This window comes from Anopheles moucheti, chromosome 2 (assembly GCF_943734755.1).
Source record: "Anopheles moucheti chromosome 2, idAnoMoucSN_F20_07, whole genome shotgun sequence".
Classification (NCBI taxonomy): Eukaryota; Metazoa; Arthropoda; class Insecta; order Diptera; family Culicidae; genus Anopheles; species Anopheles moucheti.
The window spans coordinates 16,916,657-16,933,858 of NC_069140.1; the positions used below are offsets into that span (position 1 = coordinate 16,916,657).

At 45.1% G+C, this 17,202-nt stretch overlaps 4 protein-coding genes and 1 pseudogene across 4 annotated transcripts; 2 read left to right on the top strand and 3 right to left on the bottom strand.

The window, feature by feature from the left end:
• Positions 1–1,416: 1,416 nt before the first annotated feature.
• Positions 1,417–2,663, bottom strand: LOC128299194 (uncharacterized; annotated as a pseudogene).
• Positions 2,664–2,962: 299 nt separating this feature from the next.
• LOC128299203 (uncharacterized) lies at positions 2,963–4,419 on the top strand. The gene is made up of 4 exons (XM_053035094.1): positions 2,963–3,778; positions 3,836–3,979; positions 4,047–4,192; positions 4,263–4,419. Exons 1-4 carry the CDS (start codon positions 2,963–2,965, stop codon positions 4,417–4,419), a joined length of 1,263 nt encoding a protein of 420 aa, XP_052891054.1.
• Positions 4,420–6,583: 2,164 nt separating this feature from the next.
• LOC128299214 (putative gustatory receptor 28b) lies at positions 6,584–7,436 on the top strand. The gene is made up of 5 exons (XM_053035105.1): positions 6,584–6,796; positions 6,866–7,015; positions 7,093–7,161; positions 7,222–7,311; positions 7,374–7,436. Exons 1-5 carry the CDS (start codon positions 6,584–6,586, stop codon positions 7,434–7,436), a joined length of 585 nt encoding a protein of 194 aa, XP_052891065.1.
• An 85-nt stretch (positions 7,437–7,521) lies between these two features.
• Positions 7,522–13,197, bottom strand: LOC128297047 (uncharacterized). Its single transcript, XM_053032601.1, has 8 exons — positions 12,437–13,197; positions 10,698–12,368; positions 9,450–10,447; positions 9,117–9,371; positions 8,951–9,004; positions 8,600–8,651; positions 8,088–8,419; positions 7,522–7,907 (listed from the first exon to the last, which is right to left on the bottom strand). Exons 1-7 carry the CDS (start codon positions 12,825–12,827, stop codon positions 8,115–8,117), a joined length of 3,726 nt encoding a protein of 1,241 aa, XP_052888561.1. The 5' UTR covers positions 12,828–13,197; the 3' UTR covers positions 7,522–7,907; positions 8,088–8,114.
• Positions 13,190–14,086, bottom strand: LOC128297048 (uncharacterized). Its single transcript, XM_053032602.1, has 3 exons — positions 13,816–14,086; positions 13,608–13,746; positions 13,190–13,546 (listed from the first exon to the last, which is right to left on the bottom strand). Exons 1-3 carry the CDS (start codon positions 13,930–13,932, stop codon positions 13,239–13,241), a joined length of 564 nt encoding a protein of 187 aa, XP_052888562.1. The 5' UTR covers positions 13,933–14,086; the 3' UTR covers positions 13,190–13,238.
• Between the last annotated feature and the right edge of the window lie 3,116 nt (positions 14,087–17,202).

A 17,202-nucleotide genomic window follows, 5' to 3' on the forward strand; every position in this document is an offset into this window, starting at 1 on the left:
TGGAAGAGGCGGAAGTAACCCTTTACGTTAGCCGAAGCGCACACGAAATGCACTGCCGACATAGTCCTTACCAAACGATCCTGCCCAGCTTGGTGGCGATGCTGGTTGGCGCAGACCAGATTTAGTAGTCGCATCATTTTTTTAGCCTGATCGGTGTACACCGTCGGCACCAGCATCAGTAGGTACAGCTGTACGCACTGATACAGGAAGTATACGAAGGGAACGAAACATGCTTTAACCTCTTCCATTTCCATACCCCGTTCGGACGCTTCAAACACGTACACGTATATGTAGTAGACCTGAAACGTGTGCAGGGAACTCGAATTACACAAATGCGACATCGTCCCTCGCCGGTTTTGTACAAGCATTACCGCGAAAATGATCATAAAAAAATACCACCCGGTAAGCAGCAGCGTTGGGAAGTTGAAGGTGTCCATAAATTTCTTCACTATTTCCACATTTCTACAATGCAGCATGTACATTTGCACCAACCCCGGCGATGATGGGCTGCCGTTCGTCGACGCCTGCTTCGACCACAACTGGCGGTGTGCCAACTGCTTCGCAATTACATTTATCATTACTTGCATCGTTCCGCAGATCAACAGTCCAAGTAGGATGACATTTTCGATTATCGCTACGAAGTGCATCATGGCGTAGAACAGCACTGAGTTCGCGGCTAGCTCCTCAAACTTACACAGCGATAGCAGTGACACGGCGAAATCCAGCAGTATGATTTTTACGAACATCAGCGAATACGTGCTGAACTCTGACATCGTGCGACTCTGCCAGCTTTCCAGCTCGTGTTTGAGAGCGAACATTTCATTCAACAGCACGCACAGGGTTTCTTTCTTCAGTATAAACATGATCTGCACCACCAATATAAAGAGGTAAATGAACGTAAACTGAAATGCGCCCAGCAGCTTGGTGATTTGATTCTCTGCGCTCAAGTTGCTGGTGTACAGTGCCACACAAACGATCGGTCCCAAAACGGCAAACAGCACCAAGAACACGACGCAGAAGATTAATTTTAGCAACCGATTCTTGAATCGTTTGCTTCGACAATCGAAATTTAACGGCAATATTCCAAACACCAGCATTAGCGCAATGCTTTCCACAACGATCAGCCAACGTCGAGCCGGCATTGTTGAGTATTGTGTGTGCATGTGCAAAACGGACGGGAAGATATGACCCACCATCGCTAATTAGTAAATGGACATAAATATCGAATGCGCTACATTTTCACCTGTCTAACGACAGTTATATTGATGCGCCACTCATCCCTGCGAACCATCTGCTCTCACTCCTGTAGATAGTATTGCACTAAAATAATCATGTAGCTTGTAGTGCTGGCAACAATCTGCAACAGTCAATGCGCATCCTTACTGTAACCATTTTACGCAAATGTTGATGGATTGGTTAGAAATACTTACGGAGAACAGCATCGTATTGTCGATTGTAAAGAGTCCTTTAACTTGCACCGTGTAGTCCCGGTTCAAATGCTCGATAGTCACGAGTTCTATCTGTAGAAGAAATAGAGCGAACAACATGTTCATTAGCAAGGCGATCCATAGCTTACTTTGCAGACTATTCGCTCAGTGTACCGCTTGGTCCTCTGGACCGTCCGAAACTCTGCCTGTATACATGCTCAAGTACGAAATGATTTTTCGCGCACTGCTGGTGAACATGGCCGAAGATGATGCGAGAAAATAAACTTGAGCAATCTCACTAATGAAGAATGCGATCGGATTAATGATATTCCGTACAGCATCCATCGAGCCCCGTTCAAGATCTTGCACAATGCCCGTGTACGTGTAGAAAACCTGCGAATTGAAGACATTTGTTGTACCCTAATCGCTACAAAGTTCACTTCCAAAAACCGGAAAAGCACGTACCGAAAATACAATGATGAAGAAGTACCAGATGCTCAACATCAGAATTGGTATGGTCACGATCTCTATGATGCTTTGAACGACGACAGATGTTTCCGTGTGCATCAGGTACAGGCGTACGGTTTCGTGGGAAGTTTTCGACCCATACACCAGCTCGCTACAACGTGCGTTAATGATCTTGTAAACATTCACAGCATTATACAGCACAAACAGAAGGAAATTAATCGTAGCGTTCATGCTGCTCACTTGCAGCAGATTACAGAATCCAAGAAACGAGTAAATCAACGAATGGTTCAAATCAATAAACGTACGAAAAAAGGACGCGCTCAGAATCATCATCCCCAGATCAAACACCATCAGCTTCAGGAGCAGCTTGCGAGACAATGCTGGCGCCAACGCAACACCCGGCGAACCCTGCAGTGTCTGCTCGCGTAGTGCCAGCAGGGCGTTTAGTAGCTTGCAAAGCTTTCCCCGATTAGCGATAGCTTTTGCGCGCGACGTTATTACCACGGTGTACATGAACACAAACTGTACCACCATCATGTAGTTGTTCGCTCGGCTGCCCGGGTGAAGTAACTTGGTAATTGACATCCAGTAAATGTACGGTCCTCCGACGGCGTACAGCACTGTGCCCGCCACATTGCCCCAGTAGTGTGCGGCACTTTCCACAAATCGATTCGTCGAAGCATCCAAACTGAAGGGCAACAATCCACAAACCATCAGCAACCAGATGCAACACTTTTCCACAAGAGTCAGCACTCCTTTCGGGGCCATCCTGTAGGTTGTGTCTGCTCGAAGAATGATGTTCAACAGCGATCACGCTACGCATCAAACCGGCCACCCGAACACCATTACCTCTATTGCTATTGCGAAAGGCGACAAAAGATAGGGAGGAAAAAGGCTAATTAATAATACAAACGCGTGGCTTTAATTAATAGCTTCTCCTGATTAATGCGAGCATGTCACATCTTGCAAACGGGACAATGAGTTATAATTGATGAGCATGAGCTTCGACCAAAGCTAGGACTCCGGACGGTGTAGTAGACGAGTACGGTAGTATCTGACGCTAGACCATGTTACGGTACTGCTTCGCCTTTCTCTACTACTTCCATTCGATCATGGGATTAATCCCGTTCGGGATTAGCGACCGCCATACCGTACAGCGTAGTAAATTCAAACGGCGCTGGACACTTACGATCGGTTGTGCGACAACGATTTTAGTGTGTTTCAGCTTCGGTTCCATTTTGACCGGAGCCTCGGGTTCATCCACCACGTATGTGGACTTGATTCTCATCCGATCGCTAGTGCTGGTAGAGTTTTTCATCCGCTACTGCTCTGTCGTCGTTTGTTTCTACCAGATACTCACCAACGAAGCCAACCTGCACAGATACATCCATCGTTTTTTCGCGATCGTACAAAGTTTGCGGTGCAGTCAATCAATCATCCCTCGAATGGTGTACACCCTGGTTGCTAAGATACTGATCGTTGATATCGGGCTGTGCACACTGTTTGCGGTAAACTACGACATAAATCACCCAAGCGCGTACCGAAGTGGATATCGTACGGTCAACATCTACGTGGTTATGATTGGTGCACAAATCACGAACATTATTCTGCTAATGCTGCTCTTCAGTTCGCACACCTACGCCCAAATAAATAGTCAGCTCGATCGGACTGTGCGCCGGATGCTTTGCTTCGAAACGGAGGGTTGCTACTGGAGCAGAAGAAGGGTCCTGCAGCAACAAATTTGCTGTGACGCTAGCGATACAATCGATCGGCACTGTGCGCTGCATCAGGAATTTACCGAGATCATACAAAGGTTGATCTCGATTTTTCAAATCCTTGTCGTCCTGACAAACCTTAACCAATTCGTCGTCATTGTTTCACGAGTAAGTGTATACTGTAAGTGTCCGTGTGAACCTCAATCTCATCCTGCGAACTTTCAGGTTTACTTTATCTATATAACAACAGCTCAAAACGACAGTGACTTCATCTCCCATCATCGGCTGTACAACTCGATCCTGTACACCTGCTTTGAGGTTATCCAATGTATTCTACTTACATTAGGATGCTCGATGGTCACCAAAGAGGTCACTAGAAGCCGAAATGGGATGAAACTAAATTCTCCACATGATCACGACTATTTTCTCTTGTTAGGCTCGAATGCCGGGGATCACGCTGAACCTCTTCATTGACGCTCCACTAGACGTACGTGCAGAACGCAGCATCGAGGCGTTCAGCTTTGCCTTGTTGGGCACTGATCTCAGAATCAAGGTCGCTGGGTTGTACGTATTGCGTGTAGTGTTTTTGTTTTCGGTGAGCATGATTCTTCTCTACTTTATTTACTATGTTTTAGGACTTTCCTCTACAGAGATTCCCGTTTCTCGCTTTAGCTCGCCACGACGGTTTGTATGTATCTCATCGTGTTGATACAATTCCAACAGAGCAGCTATTAGCCATGGATGTCCAAGATATGTGCTGGTGGAAGTATTGCAAAGAAGCATTATTAAAAGTTATCAGTACGGTATAATAGCAAAATAAAATACATATCAACATAGAGCAAACAGTATCTTCAATCTATCTTCTTTTCCGTAAGCTTTAGACGTGGAATACTTCTTAAAGATCTCGGTTGCACAAATCGCCCGAACGCCTTTCCTATAATAGGGATAACTGGCTGTCTGGAACTGTGGAGCTCTGAACCTCTCAGTCATATTCAAGAATGCACTCCGTTTTGGCACTCCCTCCGACTATTCGAGAGTCATATGTCCCCTACTGTCGGACAACTTATTAAGATAACTTCAGGACAACTTCAGGGTTGATAAACTTTCTATGCACATTCCACACTAGCTGACTGCATGGTTTGGAATGTTAGATCCTGATGTACACCACATGAAGCTACAGTACTTATCTTTCTGTATGCTTGGACTTGTGACTGCACTGATCGTCAGCTACTGAATCGATCAATAATTGTACGACAGCTCTTCCGGTGCGTTAATAGCCACCTAGTTGGAGGGCATATTTTAATTAACTTGATTACCCGTGCCGATTTATTAACGATTAACGACGGATCTTCTACCGGCGGCCACCGATGGAGTGCGGTGTATTGGAGATAGAGAGCGTCAGTGTGCCTCGCAATGTCGTACGACATTCGCATTACGAAAGCTGTTCTCGTGCTCCTGAAGTGGTTCGCCCAGCTGTATGGCATTTTACCATTCTCATCGGAATCGTTCTTCTTTGTACGTTCCCGCCCAAGGCTTTGGTACAGCCGAATGGTAGCATTGGTTCTGATAGTGATCTATCCGTGCGTCTATCTCATAATTCTGAAGAATCATGATTTCCCTGTGCTAGCCTTAAGCTACTACCTCGTAATAATCCAGTTTACGCTCAACTACATCTTCGTGGTCGTACTCTACCTGCAAGTGTTGTTCGATCCATCGACACTGCTGCAAGTGCTGAACGAGCTGATCGCAAGCGCCCGAGCTATACTGCGATATACTTACGCCTCCGGGGAGTTTACCGTTGGACGTCGGCTGTTGTTCAAAACGATTGCCATCGATGGTTTGCAATCGTTTTCGTGGTACGGCATATTTATCTGGCTGCAGCGAAAATTCGGTTTGAGCTATATGTTAGCGTTCGGATTGAATGCGTTGGCCGTTATGCAAATTGTAAGCGCGACGAACATTCTTCTGGCGGTCTTGCTTTGGGGCGCTTTCCTCTATCGTCTCATCAACGAGCGCGTCCAGATCATAATCGAAAGTCTGGTGCAAATGACGGGTGACCCGGCGCAACTTCGCGATACGGCCAACCCCGACAGACGAATCGCCTTCAATCATATCTACCGCCAGCTAGGTATACTACGCGCTCATCACAATGCGCTCACCAACTGTATTCAAAACATCGTTCAGTTTTACGAACTTCCACTAGCGCTGGCAATGTTGTATCAATTTTTTATTATTATTTCTGAGGTAAGCAGCTGTTCCGGTACTCGCCGGTTAATAATAAATCGCACAGAAACCAAGCCCACAAACAATAACGAATTCCGGCGTCTCTAGCACATCCAGTCGTCAAACATACCTTCGATCTACGAGTTCGCCATGCTCTACGATAGATTAACGCTGTTTGTGCTTCGCGTTCACTTTCACGCCGCGCGGTTGATCGGATTCTTGCCGTTTTGCTGGACTGGAGAGTTTGAACATTTTTGCATTAGCCAACGGCTCACTGTTTGGTCGTACGGCCTTGCCGTGGCCCTTATTTGCTTCTATCCGATTGTCTACTCCAACTTGATGTTGGACATTCCTTATCCGGATCTAAGTCTCGTCAATTTTCTCGTTGGGTTGCAGATGATCCTGCACTATTCGGCACTCACGCTCATGTACATGTATCTGCTACACTCCAGAACAGTGATTTGTGGCATTTGCAACAGCCTTGCCTATCTCTCCCGTTCACTCAATGCCGGTGGACAGCAGTGGAATGGCAAGAGAGCGAAGAAAAACGTCCTTAAAATCGTCTTCAAAGTTGTCCTATCCGACAATATTATGTGCGCATTCTTTGCGTTCTTTTGTGGACAATTTATTACTCGTGGTAATGTAAGGTCAGAAATATTCTGGTTGTTTAACATTTTTGCTCTTTGGCAATGTACGATCTTCACCAACGGGATCGTATTGCTGCTAAACATCGGCACCCATCTCTACGACATGCTGAATCGCAATATCTGTCTGCAAATGGATCACATTCGTTCATCTCATTATTCCGATCGTAAAACCTCAGAATCAATAACGTTTGAGGCGTTAAACGCTATTAAACAACAGCATCATTCCGTCACCGCCACTGTGGGGACTGGGATTCATGTTTTAAGCTTCCCCATGTCGTGCTTATTGCTTGTTCACTTCACTATTATTATATCGGAAGTATGCATCAGATGCGGTCTGCTAGTACGATTAGTCTGATTGGTTTCGTTTACTACCACAACACAACAGATATTCTACGCGTATACATCCATCGTGCAGGATATCAAAAACGATGTTGATGTGCCGTTGGGGACGTATATGAGCTCTATTCTGTTTGCCGCTTTTGAAGCTATCCAGTTTTACTACATCATTTCGGCCAGTTCCGAAATCACCGAACAGGTTCGTCCGGTGTTTGAAAGGAAGTGGTTTCACAACCAGGAATGGAGTTGCAACTGATTGCCGTTGTCTCTTCACAGGCGGAAAAAACTGGTATACTACTAAACGAGTTCATGCCAACAGCTCCTAATCTGCGAGTAGAACGATGCGTAAGTACTTTAAATGGACGCTAGCAATTCGCAAATCTGAGCTGAGCGACTTTCGTTTAGATCGAATCTTTCACTATAGAGCTGTTGCACCAAGACTTCAAAATCAACAACTGTGGCATGTACGATGTTGACTACACATTGATGTTCTCGGTAGGTGGTAATTTCAAAGGAATCGTCCTTATGTGTTAACTAATACTGCGGATCTCTTGCAGATGATCGCCACCATAACCAGCTACCTGATCATGTTAGTGCAGTTCCAACTGGCTGAGATTTAATCTGCCTTTGTGGGTCACAATTTCGGATATTCGAGTTTTGTTCAGCAACTTTCAGTGCATGAAATCCTATAGCCAACTTGCCGTATTCGTTACGTTTATTCGAAATTTCGCAAATACATCAATTGAGCTATACGTATTGAATGAATTCAGATCGGGGTATTTATATTATACGTTCCATGTAACGTACATGACTGCAAAAGCTTTGCAAAACATAGACATGTGAGTCTCATTTCTTACAGACAGAACTTAGTACGGGAAGCACCGGTCTCTCAAATGACAGGATCAAACCGAATTTGACCAAATCCTATCCGGACCGTATTCCCGTAGCTAAGCACTAACTATCCAGTTACGTGAAAAAATAATTCTAGTAAGCCAATCATGGCAGGCATTTGACCAACAGCAGGGTCATTACACTGTAGCTGCAGCTGTTATGTAATTCACAATTTCTCTCTTGATTGGCACCGAAATCACCTACAACGAGAAGATCAGGATATATGGGAGTAAAGATGTGAAGATTAGTCGTTCTGAGAAATAGAGAGAGAGAAAAACTCAATTCACACGTGATTGACATACTGCTAATCGATTGCAACTACCTGCAATAGTGCGTGCTCGATATTAGTACGAATAATGACTGTTGATATCGTCCTTTACTTGCATTCATTCGGGAGTTCGGTTTCCTTACTGCTGTCTCTTCACTCTGGCAATGTACTTCGTTTGCGTGAGCGCACTGCTACCCTCGGACGGGTCCATCATACGCTTCCAATCCGTAACACCGACGACAAACCCTAGCTGGCGCATCTTTTCCTGCGCTTTGCGCTCCTCGACATCAGCCCAACGCACACGCTTTTTCTTCCCGCCCGAGCTGCTGGGAGCGTCCTGCTGATTTGCATTCTCGTGCTCCTCGCTGTTGAAATCATCCAGCTGCAAATAGTCCTCAAGTGTAGGGGGCCGTTTCAGGGGTTTACTGATACCATCGAGCCTTGCTGTGAAGAAAGATGACGAAAAAACAACACACAAACGCGACTTAAATTAGACATTGGTGCACAAATCTTAGGATTACTGTTTGCCAAATATTCTGATGGTGAAATAAGATTGTTTGCGGTATACGTCAAGAGATTTAAGAGAATTATTAAGTACGGTTGAAAGAAACAAGTAATACCAACCTAAATTCTGCTCGCTGGTGTCGTGGTCCCATTTACTCGCGAATATGGCACACTATATGCACGCATTATATTTATCAATAACAATCGTTAAGAAAAAAACCGTATCATTACGATGCTATACGCTGCATCAATCGTCGGATGTTTCATTCAACGATGTGTCTCATACGCATCAATGATGAATTACGATAAATAAAATAGTTGGGGAATTGGAAATACTAGACACTGGGGTGGGTAAAACATCTGTTCATATTTTGCTATATAGCATATGTAGCTAGCAAACTATACTTTACAAAATATCCAACGAATCTGTTTGGAGACAACATTCGTTTTGCTTAATACTCAATATCTCACCTCAGCCGTACCCTCCGGAGAACTGTCGTTACTGTCGTCCTGTGATGGATTAGTCTGCGAAAGTACCTGAGAAAAAGGTGAAACATTAACGTCAACTACATAACCACACGAATGGGAAGTAAAATCATTCGCAACGTAACGATGACTCGAGGTCACTATTCCCTACATGTTCCTCCTGGCCCCTATTCTCCTCTGCGTCCGGGTGCTCCTCGTCGACCGCGGCAAGGTCCATATCGGCCACTGTCGTATCCGTATCTCCCGGCAGTTCCGGCTTAAACAGAGAGCTGAAATTGATTTGCACGTGCTCATCTGGAGCCATGGCCCAATTGTCAGCATATATCTGAATCTCCTGCTCAGTGCGATTATGAACGTTTTGCCGGGCACAATCTTCAACATCGGTTTGCATCGTACAGGTGTACACCTGCGAAAGTATAGTTAGTACGAATAAAAATTATTATCCTGCATCTCTCTACAACCGGTCATCTTCATCATCCTTTACCTTAAACCCATTGCTCCTGGCGTAGTTATGAAATTCATTATAAGTTTCTAGCATATGGTTGCAACAGTCGACAATGACAAAGTTAAACAATCGCTCCGATATGGTACGCTTGAATGCTTTGATCAGATTCTGCACATAAATGTCTTCCATTTCCGCATCGTACTCGTACTCCGATTTGGTCAACTTTGTTACCTTGCCAGTCATTGGGTCCTTCTCTTCTTCCTCTCTTTCCACTAGAAAATAATCGTCGATACTTAGCACTCTTGGCGATTGATCGAAGCGTTGCTCGGTGTTTTTGATTAACCGCGCCAGGTATGATTTTCCACTACCCGGCAGACCGCGGATCAGTAGACATATTCTAGGCGGACGGTGAAAACGTCCCGGAGGCAGCAAAAGATCATCAATATCGACCATCCGTGATGGTGTTTGATTCTGCGAGGACAACGAAGATACCGTCGATTCGGACCGTTCGTCTAGCGGTTCTTGCTTGATGGGCTTTGCACTTTCGTCATTGCTCTGATAAGCAAATCCACCATCTGTTAAGGTATCATCGTCCGAGCTCAAGTCCTCCAACAACAGGTCCGGCTCCTGCTTACAGACCACCTGCGGTTGATCTGTTGTCGAATTCGCACTAGGCTCACTCTGGTTCTGGCTGGCTGGCTCTGGCTGAGGCTCGTCTAGCTGCTGCTGCTGTTTGAGCTTTTGCTTGCGTATGGACGATGGTCGCTTACCGCGCTTCGTGCTAAGGCAATTGGGACGATTATCGTTCATTAGCAGGAACTTGCTCGGATAGTTGGGATTACTCTCTTCCGGATTAGGATTCAGGTGCATCTGGGCCAATCGTTCCAATCCCGATACGGTTCGATCTTGTGTTGCGGGTTGATTCGTTGGTGACCATTGTTTGCTTTGCTGTACGGTAACTACCGGCGCCGTATTCGCCACACGCGAATGGTTATAGTCAAAACGTTGCGTATTTATACCGAATCCGTTTTCATTGGCTGAAACAGATAAAACACCACGTTAATACGGCATCTGGACATAGTTAACTTTTTTTTGGCCTGGCCGTATCGACTTATTTTACCACGTAGCAGGATAGTCAGTCCTTGCTACGGGGGATTGGTCCGGATGGGATTTTGGTCCGGTCCGTTCGTGTGAAGACTGGCTCCGCTACCATCATGCCACCGGGCCGCCCCAGACATAGTTATCTTCATATAATGACAAATATCATACCTCTTCGACTGTGATTACCAGCTCTGTCCATATCATGGAACTCATTTCGCCTGTTGTTGTTGAATCTGTGATTAATCGAGGTTTGTTGATTAGTCCCACAGTGACCATAATCTATAACGCGCCCCGCTGGCAACTGATGACTAGTGACTGATTTTGAATTGCTACAGTTGGAGTAATCAAACACCTGCTGAGGTTTGAAGTAATCATCGACCGGTTCACTTTTGATCGGTTCCTTAATCGGTGCCATAGGTTTCGGCAATCCTCCCACGTTCCGAACGGGAAGATCATCCAGCACGAGCACTCCTGTACGAATTTTTTTCTGCCGCAAAACCTCAATCGCCAACAACATCTTACTTTTACGATCCTCAAAAACTTGCACATGTTCGTATCGATCGTAAATTTCCTGATATTCATCCTCGGACATCCAGTCGGGTTTAGGTACGGCCACTGGACGACCCAATTCCGGATCCACCTCGTACTCTTTGTGATTGACCGCTGCTAACGGTGGTCTTAAATCGAATCGTGGCATCTTCGCTAGCGGCGGGCCGTTCCTCGCATTACCATCGTTGTAAGGCCCGTTCTCAGATGCTGGCTCCGAATTTCTGTCAAATCTATCGCGGTGCGACTTATTGGCTGATCGTATCATGGGGGGTGGTCGACTAAAATCGACATCTATTAGTGGCGGTGGTATGCGAGGATCGAAACCTTGCCGGTTATTGTGTCCTAACACCCAATCCTCCCTTTCCATCCTGCCATGAGGAGCAATGTTTGACGATGGATGAGGACCTCGATCACTCGGTCCATTAGGATGGGAACCAAACGATCTTGCTACGTTTGAGTGCTGTCGTACATTTTCTTCGACCATTTCATTCGATGGCTTTTCTACAGAATTATTTTGCTCCGGAGTTGAATTTGCCAGGTTTGTGCTATTTGTAAGCTGTGCCAAAGCCGCTACTAGAGGATTCGTTGCACCGCTAGTACCTGCGCTGTTTCCAGACATTGTTTTACCGACCAGCTGCAATAGAGCATTCACGTTGGGATCGTTCAACAAGGAACTGATCATGTTGTTCGGGTTGGGTTTTGGAGCACTCCGCTTGACATCTTCCTCGTCGTTCGACAAATCGATTACAGGGTCTTCTAGTTTTGCTTTTTTGGGCAACGGCGCAGGTGTATCATCGATCAAATCCAATCCAGGGATCCCACCGTCACGGCAGCTCTTACCAGGACCACTAAACAGACTTTGCATATTGTTCGACATGGAGTCTCTATCTTCCTGAGTATTCTCGTCCGTCACGTAACCAGTTTCTTTGTTGGAACCGTAACTATATGTTTCTTCCGGAGCTGGCGGATGCGAGGGTTGCGAGGATGGCAACGGAGGCGGTGGCGGTTGTGATGCTCGTGGTGGAGGTGGAGGAGGTTTTTGAGGTGAAGCAACTAGAGGCGTGCTACGAGATGCCTGAGTCCCAGCATTCTGACCAAGCCTCCGCCGTCGCAACTGTTCGCGATGGTCAAGCAGCTTCTTACGCTGTTCCTCGTACTTCTGCTCGTATTCTCTGTATGCCACCTTGTCCGGATGGTTGATGTTGGTTTTCTTCCACGTTTCGAACTCCTGTTCCCATTTTCGAAACTGTTCATCGAAGGCGACCTCTTCGGAATTTTTTTCTTCCGGAAGTGGTGGTTTCTCTCCAACTGAAAATATTTAGAAATCCGTGTAACGAAATATAAAAGACACCACCCTTAACAAGACATTTCCTTACTTCTGTTCATATGCAACTCGTCCGGATGAGGTTCTGAGGGCGGCGGTGGAGCAACCAACGAAACAAAAGATGATGCTGCCGGTGGAGGAGCCGGTGGGACATAAGCATTGGCCATGGCATTGGGCAAAGCTTGGGGCATCGGAGAGGCTACGGGTGGCAACGAATTGCCTGTTTGCTGTGCGTATTTTTCACCGTACATCGCATACCATTGTGCGTATTGTTGTTCATACTGCTGCCATTGCCATTGATTGTACTGATCGGTATTGGACGCCCCGTAGTTCGGCATCGGGGCACTGAGCGTACTCGAATGTGCACTATTGCCCATCGGTGGCGGATATCGTGGGCCCATGCCTTGCTGCTGCATTGCTGACCAATTGTTCTGCCAGGCCATACTGTTTGCTCGCTTTCAATCGATGTTCCACCAGGTTTTACATACCTTCACGACTCTGCAAAAGAGCACAAATTTTACACAACGTTAACAAGTCCTCTTGAGCTTGAATTGGTTCATGCAGGTCTGAGCACTTTAAATGCTTCTTATACGGGACGCGCTTTATCCTGCAGCACGAAACAAGGAAATGTTCCACAAAGCCTTATTTCGTTCGCACCTAATTTGTTTTGCTGCAAATTTTTATTCCAAAACCGCTTCTGACAACTCACTGACAGCTGACTGGTTGGAGACAGTGCTGCCAGACACCTGTGTAAATTGATGTCACGGACTGCCCAGTACAGACAAATCAACCGGATTTTGGTCGTTTCTTTTCATCGTGTATTTACAGTTTTTCCATAGCAATAAACAACTACACTATCGACGACGACGGCCACGGACCTGGGTCCATCCAGGATCGATGGGTTCTTCGATAAACTTCGTGCTGGAGCCACCCGTGCTTGGACTAACTTCCGACGACACGTCCACTGTCGATGCCGGTTCCACTTCCATATCCTCTTGATCTTCGTCACTATCGCTGCTATCGTCCGCTGGTTGATACTTTATTTTCGATCCACTCATTATCCACATTTCGCATGGGACCATCATGTCTATTTCTGCTCTAACTTCTTCCTCCTTGCCTTCCTTTAACATTTTCAAATGTTTTATCAACAGACCGCTGACCTCTGTGAAGCGAAACAGAAACAAATCAATAGACGTTCATCGTGTTGCCACCAACTCACTTACCGTGAATGGAATCATCTTCACAAATGGTCTCAAATTCTTGATCCATTATTTCTTCCAGCACCTCACGTAGATCGATCGCGTCCACATGTTTGTTTTCAGTGCAGTACGATGTTACGTATTCGATCAGTTCTATTGCGGTCTGCGGAGAATGATACACACAGTGTTGCTAATAAAAGAGGTGGTGGTCGGTCCACAGCAGGCTACTTACATTTAGTCCTAGGGGACCACCCATGCCATGTTCTACAGCGAGCCGCAATGCCGTCCAACGATTCAACACATTCTCCACGACAACCCGGAAGACTCCTTGCAGTGCTTTGCTCGACATTGTGCAAAACGAAAAGTGTACGATGATGGTAATCTAATTAGACCTCACAGGAATCTACACGAGTTTATTCTGCTATCGTAATGTTGATCCAAATCATGGTAAACACGCGTTTCTAGCGGAATTCAACAAAAATTCTTCTTTATGTTGTTTTGAAAGCACGGCACCCAGTCAACAAGACAAACGTCAAATAAACCGTCGAGCGACATCTAGCGATCGGTGCTAGAAGTATAGGTAGAACATCACAGTGGGACACGACCGTAAAAATACGAGTAAATTATTTTTTTTTTTTTTGAAAAACTCTATGTATTAATACGTAAAAAAAATAACACATTACGTACTGCTACGAAATGAATGATTCAAAAACAAAAAATCAACACTAAAGTTAATTAAACGTAAGTGTACTTATTCCCAAGCGACAGTTTCTGTGAGAAGTGTTATATAAGCTTTTGTCAAGAGTTTAAAAAGGCTGATTGGCAAAATTATCAACCTTAGATAGAGTAATCAGTCAATCCTCCTTGCTAGATCTGTTGAAGTAGTAGTTCCACAGAAGATACTGAATAGTGGTTTTCGAATAGTCAATCCGGTGTACTAGTGTTCGGCTCGAAACGGATTTTGTGTGATTGTCGTGTGAAGATTGGCGACACTGTTATTGAAACAAAGACCCTTACACGTAGTGCCATCCATAAAAAAAAATGCCTTTTTCTTGTTTCGAGCAATTTTTCAATATAGGTAAAGTACTGGTTGAAGAATTTCCAAGAAATACGCTAGAATCAACAGAGAGTGTAATTTATCTCTACAGTGCAATCGTTGGAAACTACCCAAAGTATCTAGACATAGTTTCATGGCTTAATCCAATTAAGTAACCATACCCGTTCAGTTCATCCTGCATGAAGCGATGATATACCTTCCCTCACAGAAGACGACAAAATGGTCATGTAGCACTACACTCCCGTGTTATCCACGGTACGAATCACACCTACACACGCCAGCCAGTCTCACGCTTATATTGTTTACCGTTGCGATGGAAATTGATCATAATCAAATCATTGGATTAATAATTGGCACGCCTTGGCATAGTAAGTCCCGAAGTCTGTGCTTCAAGGATGAGTTGGAGTGAATTCAATTTCAATCTGGAACTATCTTCCTTGCGCACGTAGTGGGTATTGGTTTTGCTGAGAGTATAAACCACAACATGCACGTGGATGAGACACGTGTTGCTATGCGTAAGAACACTAATAACTGGTGGCCGTTCGATAATGATTAGATGGAAGGTATGCAGAGGCATGCACGAACCAGCACGAAGTGAAATGACCATCTTTCCTCGTACAGCCAAACAGGCCAATTTGTACTTCGCATCCATTGAAAGCGGTGCAATAAAATGCATCCTTTTCTAGCAAAGCTTTCCTTTCCCTTGGCTGGCGCTTCGCAATGCAAAGGATGTTGAATCTGCGAAGTTCAGCAATAATGACTGGAATGGCCTGTAATTTTCTCTGCCTGGCCGTAATGCTACGTTTGCTAACTTTTGTGATGGTGATGGTTTCGTGGGCGAGCGGTTTTCGTTTTTGCAGGAAGGTTATAAATTTTCTTCGTCCTCCATCGTTCCGATGGCATCATCAAGAGGGAGTAGCAACTTTGGCACTTCAGTGGCACTTCAAAACAATTCTCCTTACCTTGCTGGACCGCCGGCCAACCAGCCCGTTCCGAATGTCCCAACCACAAGCATATGATGGGCCGGGGATGAGTTTGTCGAACAGACGAAAAATATAAAAGGAATAACGTAACCAACTAACCAACAGCAGTGCCCGAACAAACGGGCCACTATTCAAACCTCGAACGGGTATGCCAATTATGGAATGGTTCAAGTTTCTAATTAAACAAGAAAGATGATTGCAACGTGTACCAGCGTTCACGAGCGCGTTTCTCCGTCCCAAGTGATGAAAACTCTTAAGGAAAAATGATTTTTTTTGCGGTAGGAAAGTCAGCTGTGTTGAGATGGACTTTTAATGTTTGTTAAATGCTACATATTTCATTACAGCAACCCTCGGCAGTGATGTGAAAAGGGCATTAAAGCGTTCGGATTCATTATCAAGTTCTTTTATTCAGGTTGTGTGAAACATTAATCCGGTCGTTCTGGCTGGACCATGGAAGTCGATGCGATGCCTCATTATTTTGGAGTACATTGTAACGAAATTGCATTCGAAAACCATTATTATGATGTTTCACGTTTATTGTATTGTTTTCCTGTATATTTTCACGGTCCGCATGCCGTGCTTTTGTTTCATGCTTTCATACGTTCCGTGTGGGTTATGCGCACCCTCTCCAAAATGCCACAATTCTGTAGGCAATTTCGTGATATTTATTTACCTACCCGGAATGGTGTGTGATTTTTCATCTCGCTTTCCCGCACTTATATGCTCTGTACACGGAATCATGCAAACAGTTGGGTTGCGGGGCCATATTGCCATCCCCAGCAACACAAAACACGCGGCACGGAAACACGATTCGGAAATATGACTCTCGTTCGATTGAACAATCAATTTTATCGCTGAAATAAGAAATTATCTACCATAATCGTATTACGAGCTCCACTTGTGCCATTCCACGACCGTCCACTAGGGAATGGAAAACTCGCAACCTTTCCGCCCCACCCACCAGTCGGCTCCATCGGCAAAGGTGTTACCGAGAAACACGTGCCGCTATTTGGTCCTTTAACCGCTTCCGTATACAATCGTTGCGGTCTGCACTGGATTCCATTACGGGCGGTTCCAGTTCGTCCCCACCGATTGCGATAAGATTCCAATCGGTGGGAGAGAAACCCTCCGGAACGAACGAGCAAGAAAATCCACTTTCGCCTGTTTGCATCCTGTTGCATCGTCCATTTTGGAGCAACTATGGAGCAACGGCCGGGCATTAGTAGTTGTTTGTGTGTTTGTTTTTTTTTTGTTGCTTCTGCACGTAACAATTGAGTGTCGTTTGAATAAGGACGGGGAAAAGGAAATGCAAAACTGTGGCAATTGGTATTTATTAAGCTGGCTTAATTTCTAGGGCGGAAATGATACATACAATCAAAAAGGGACAACAAAAGCTACAGGCGGGACACAGGTTTACAGGTGCTCTTTTATGGTGCAAAGAATTAAAAGGTTTAGTGCAACACAATTGGATGAACAATGTATGCATAATAATATTGTTGTATATTGTTACAAAAATAATGCTCTAATTATGTAAGCGAATATCGACAATCTACTACTTTCCATGCTATGTTTGCACTAG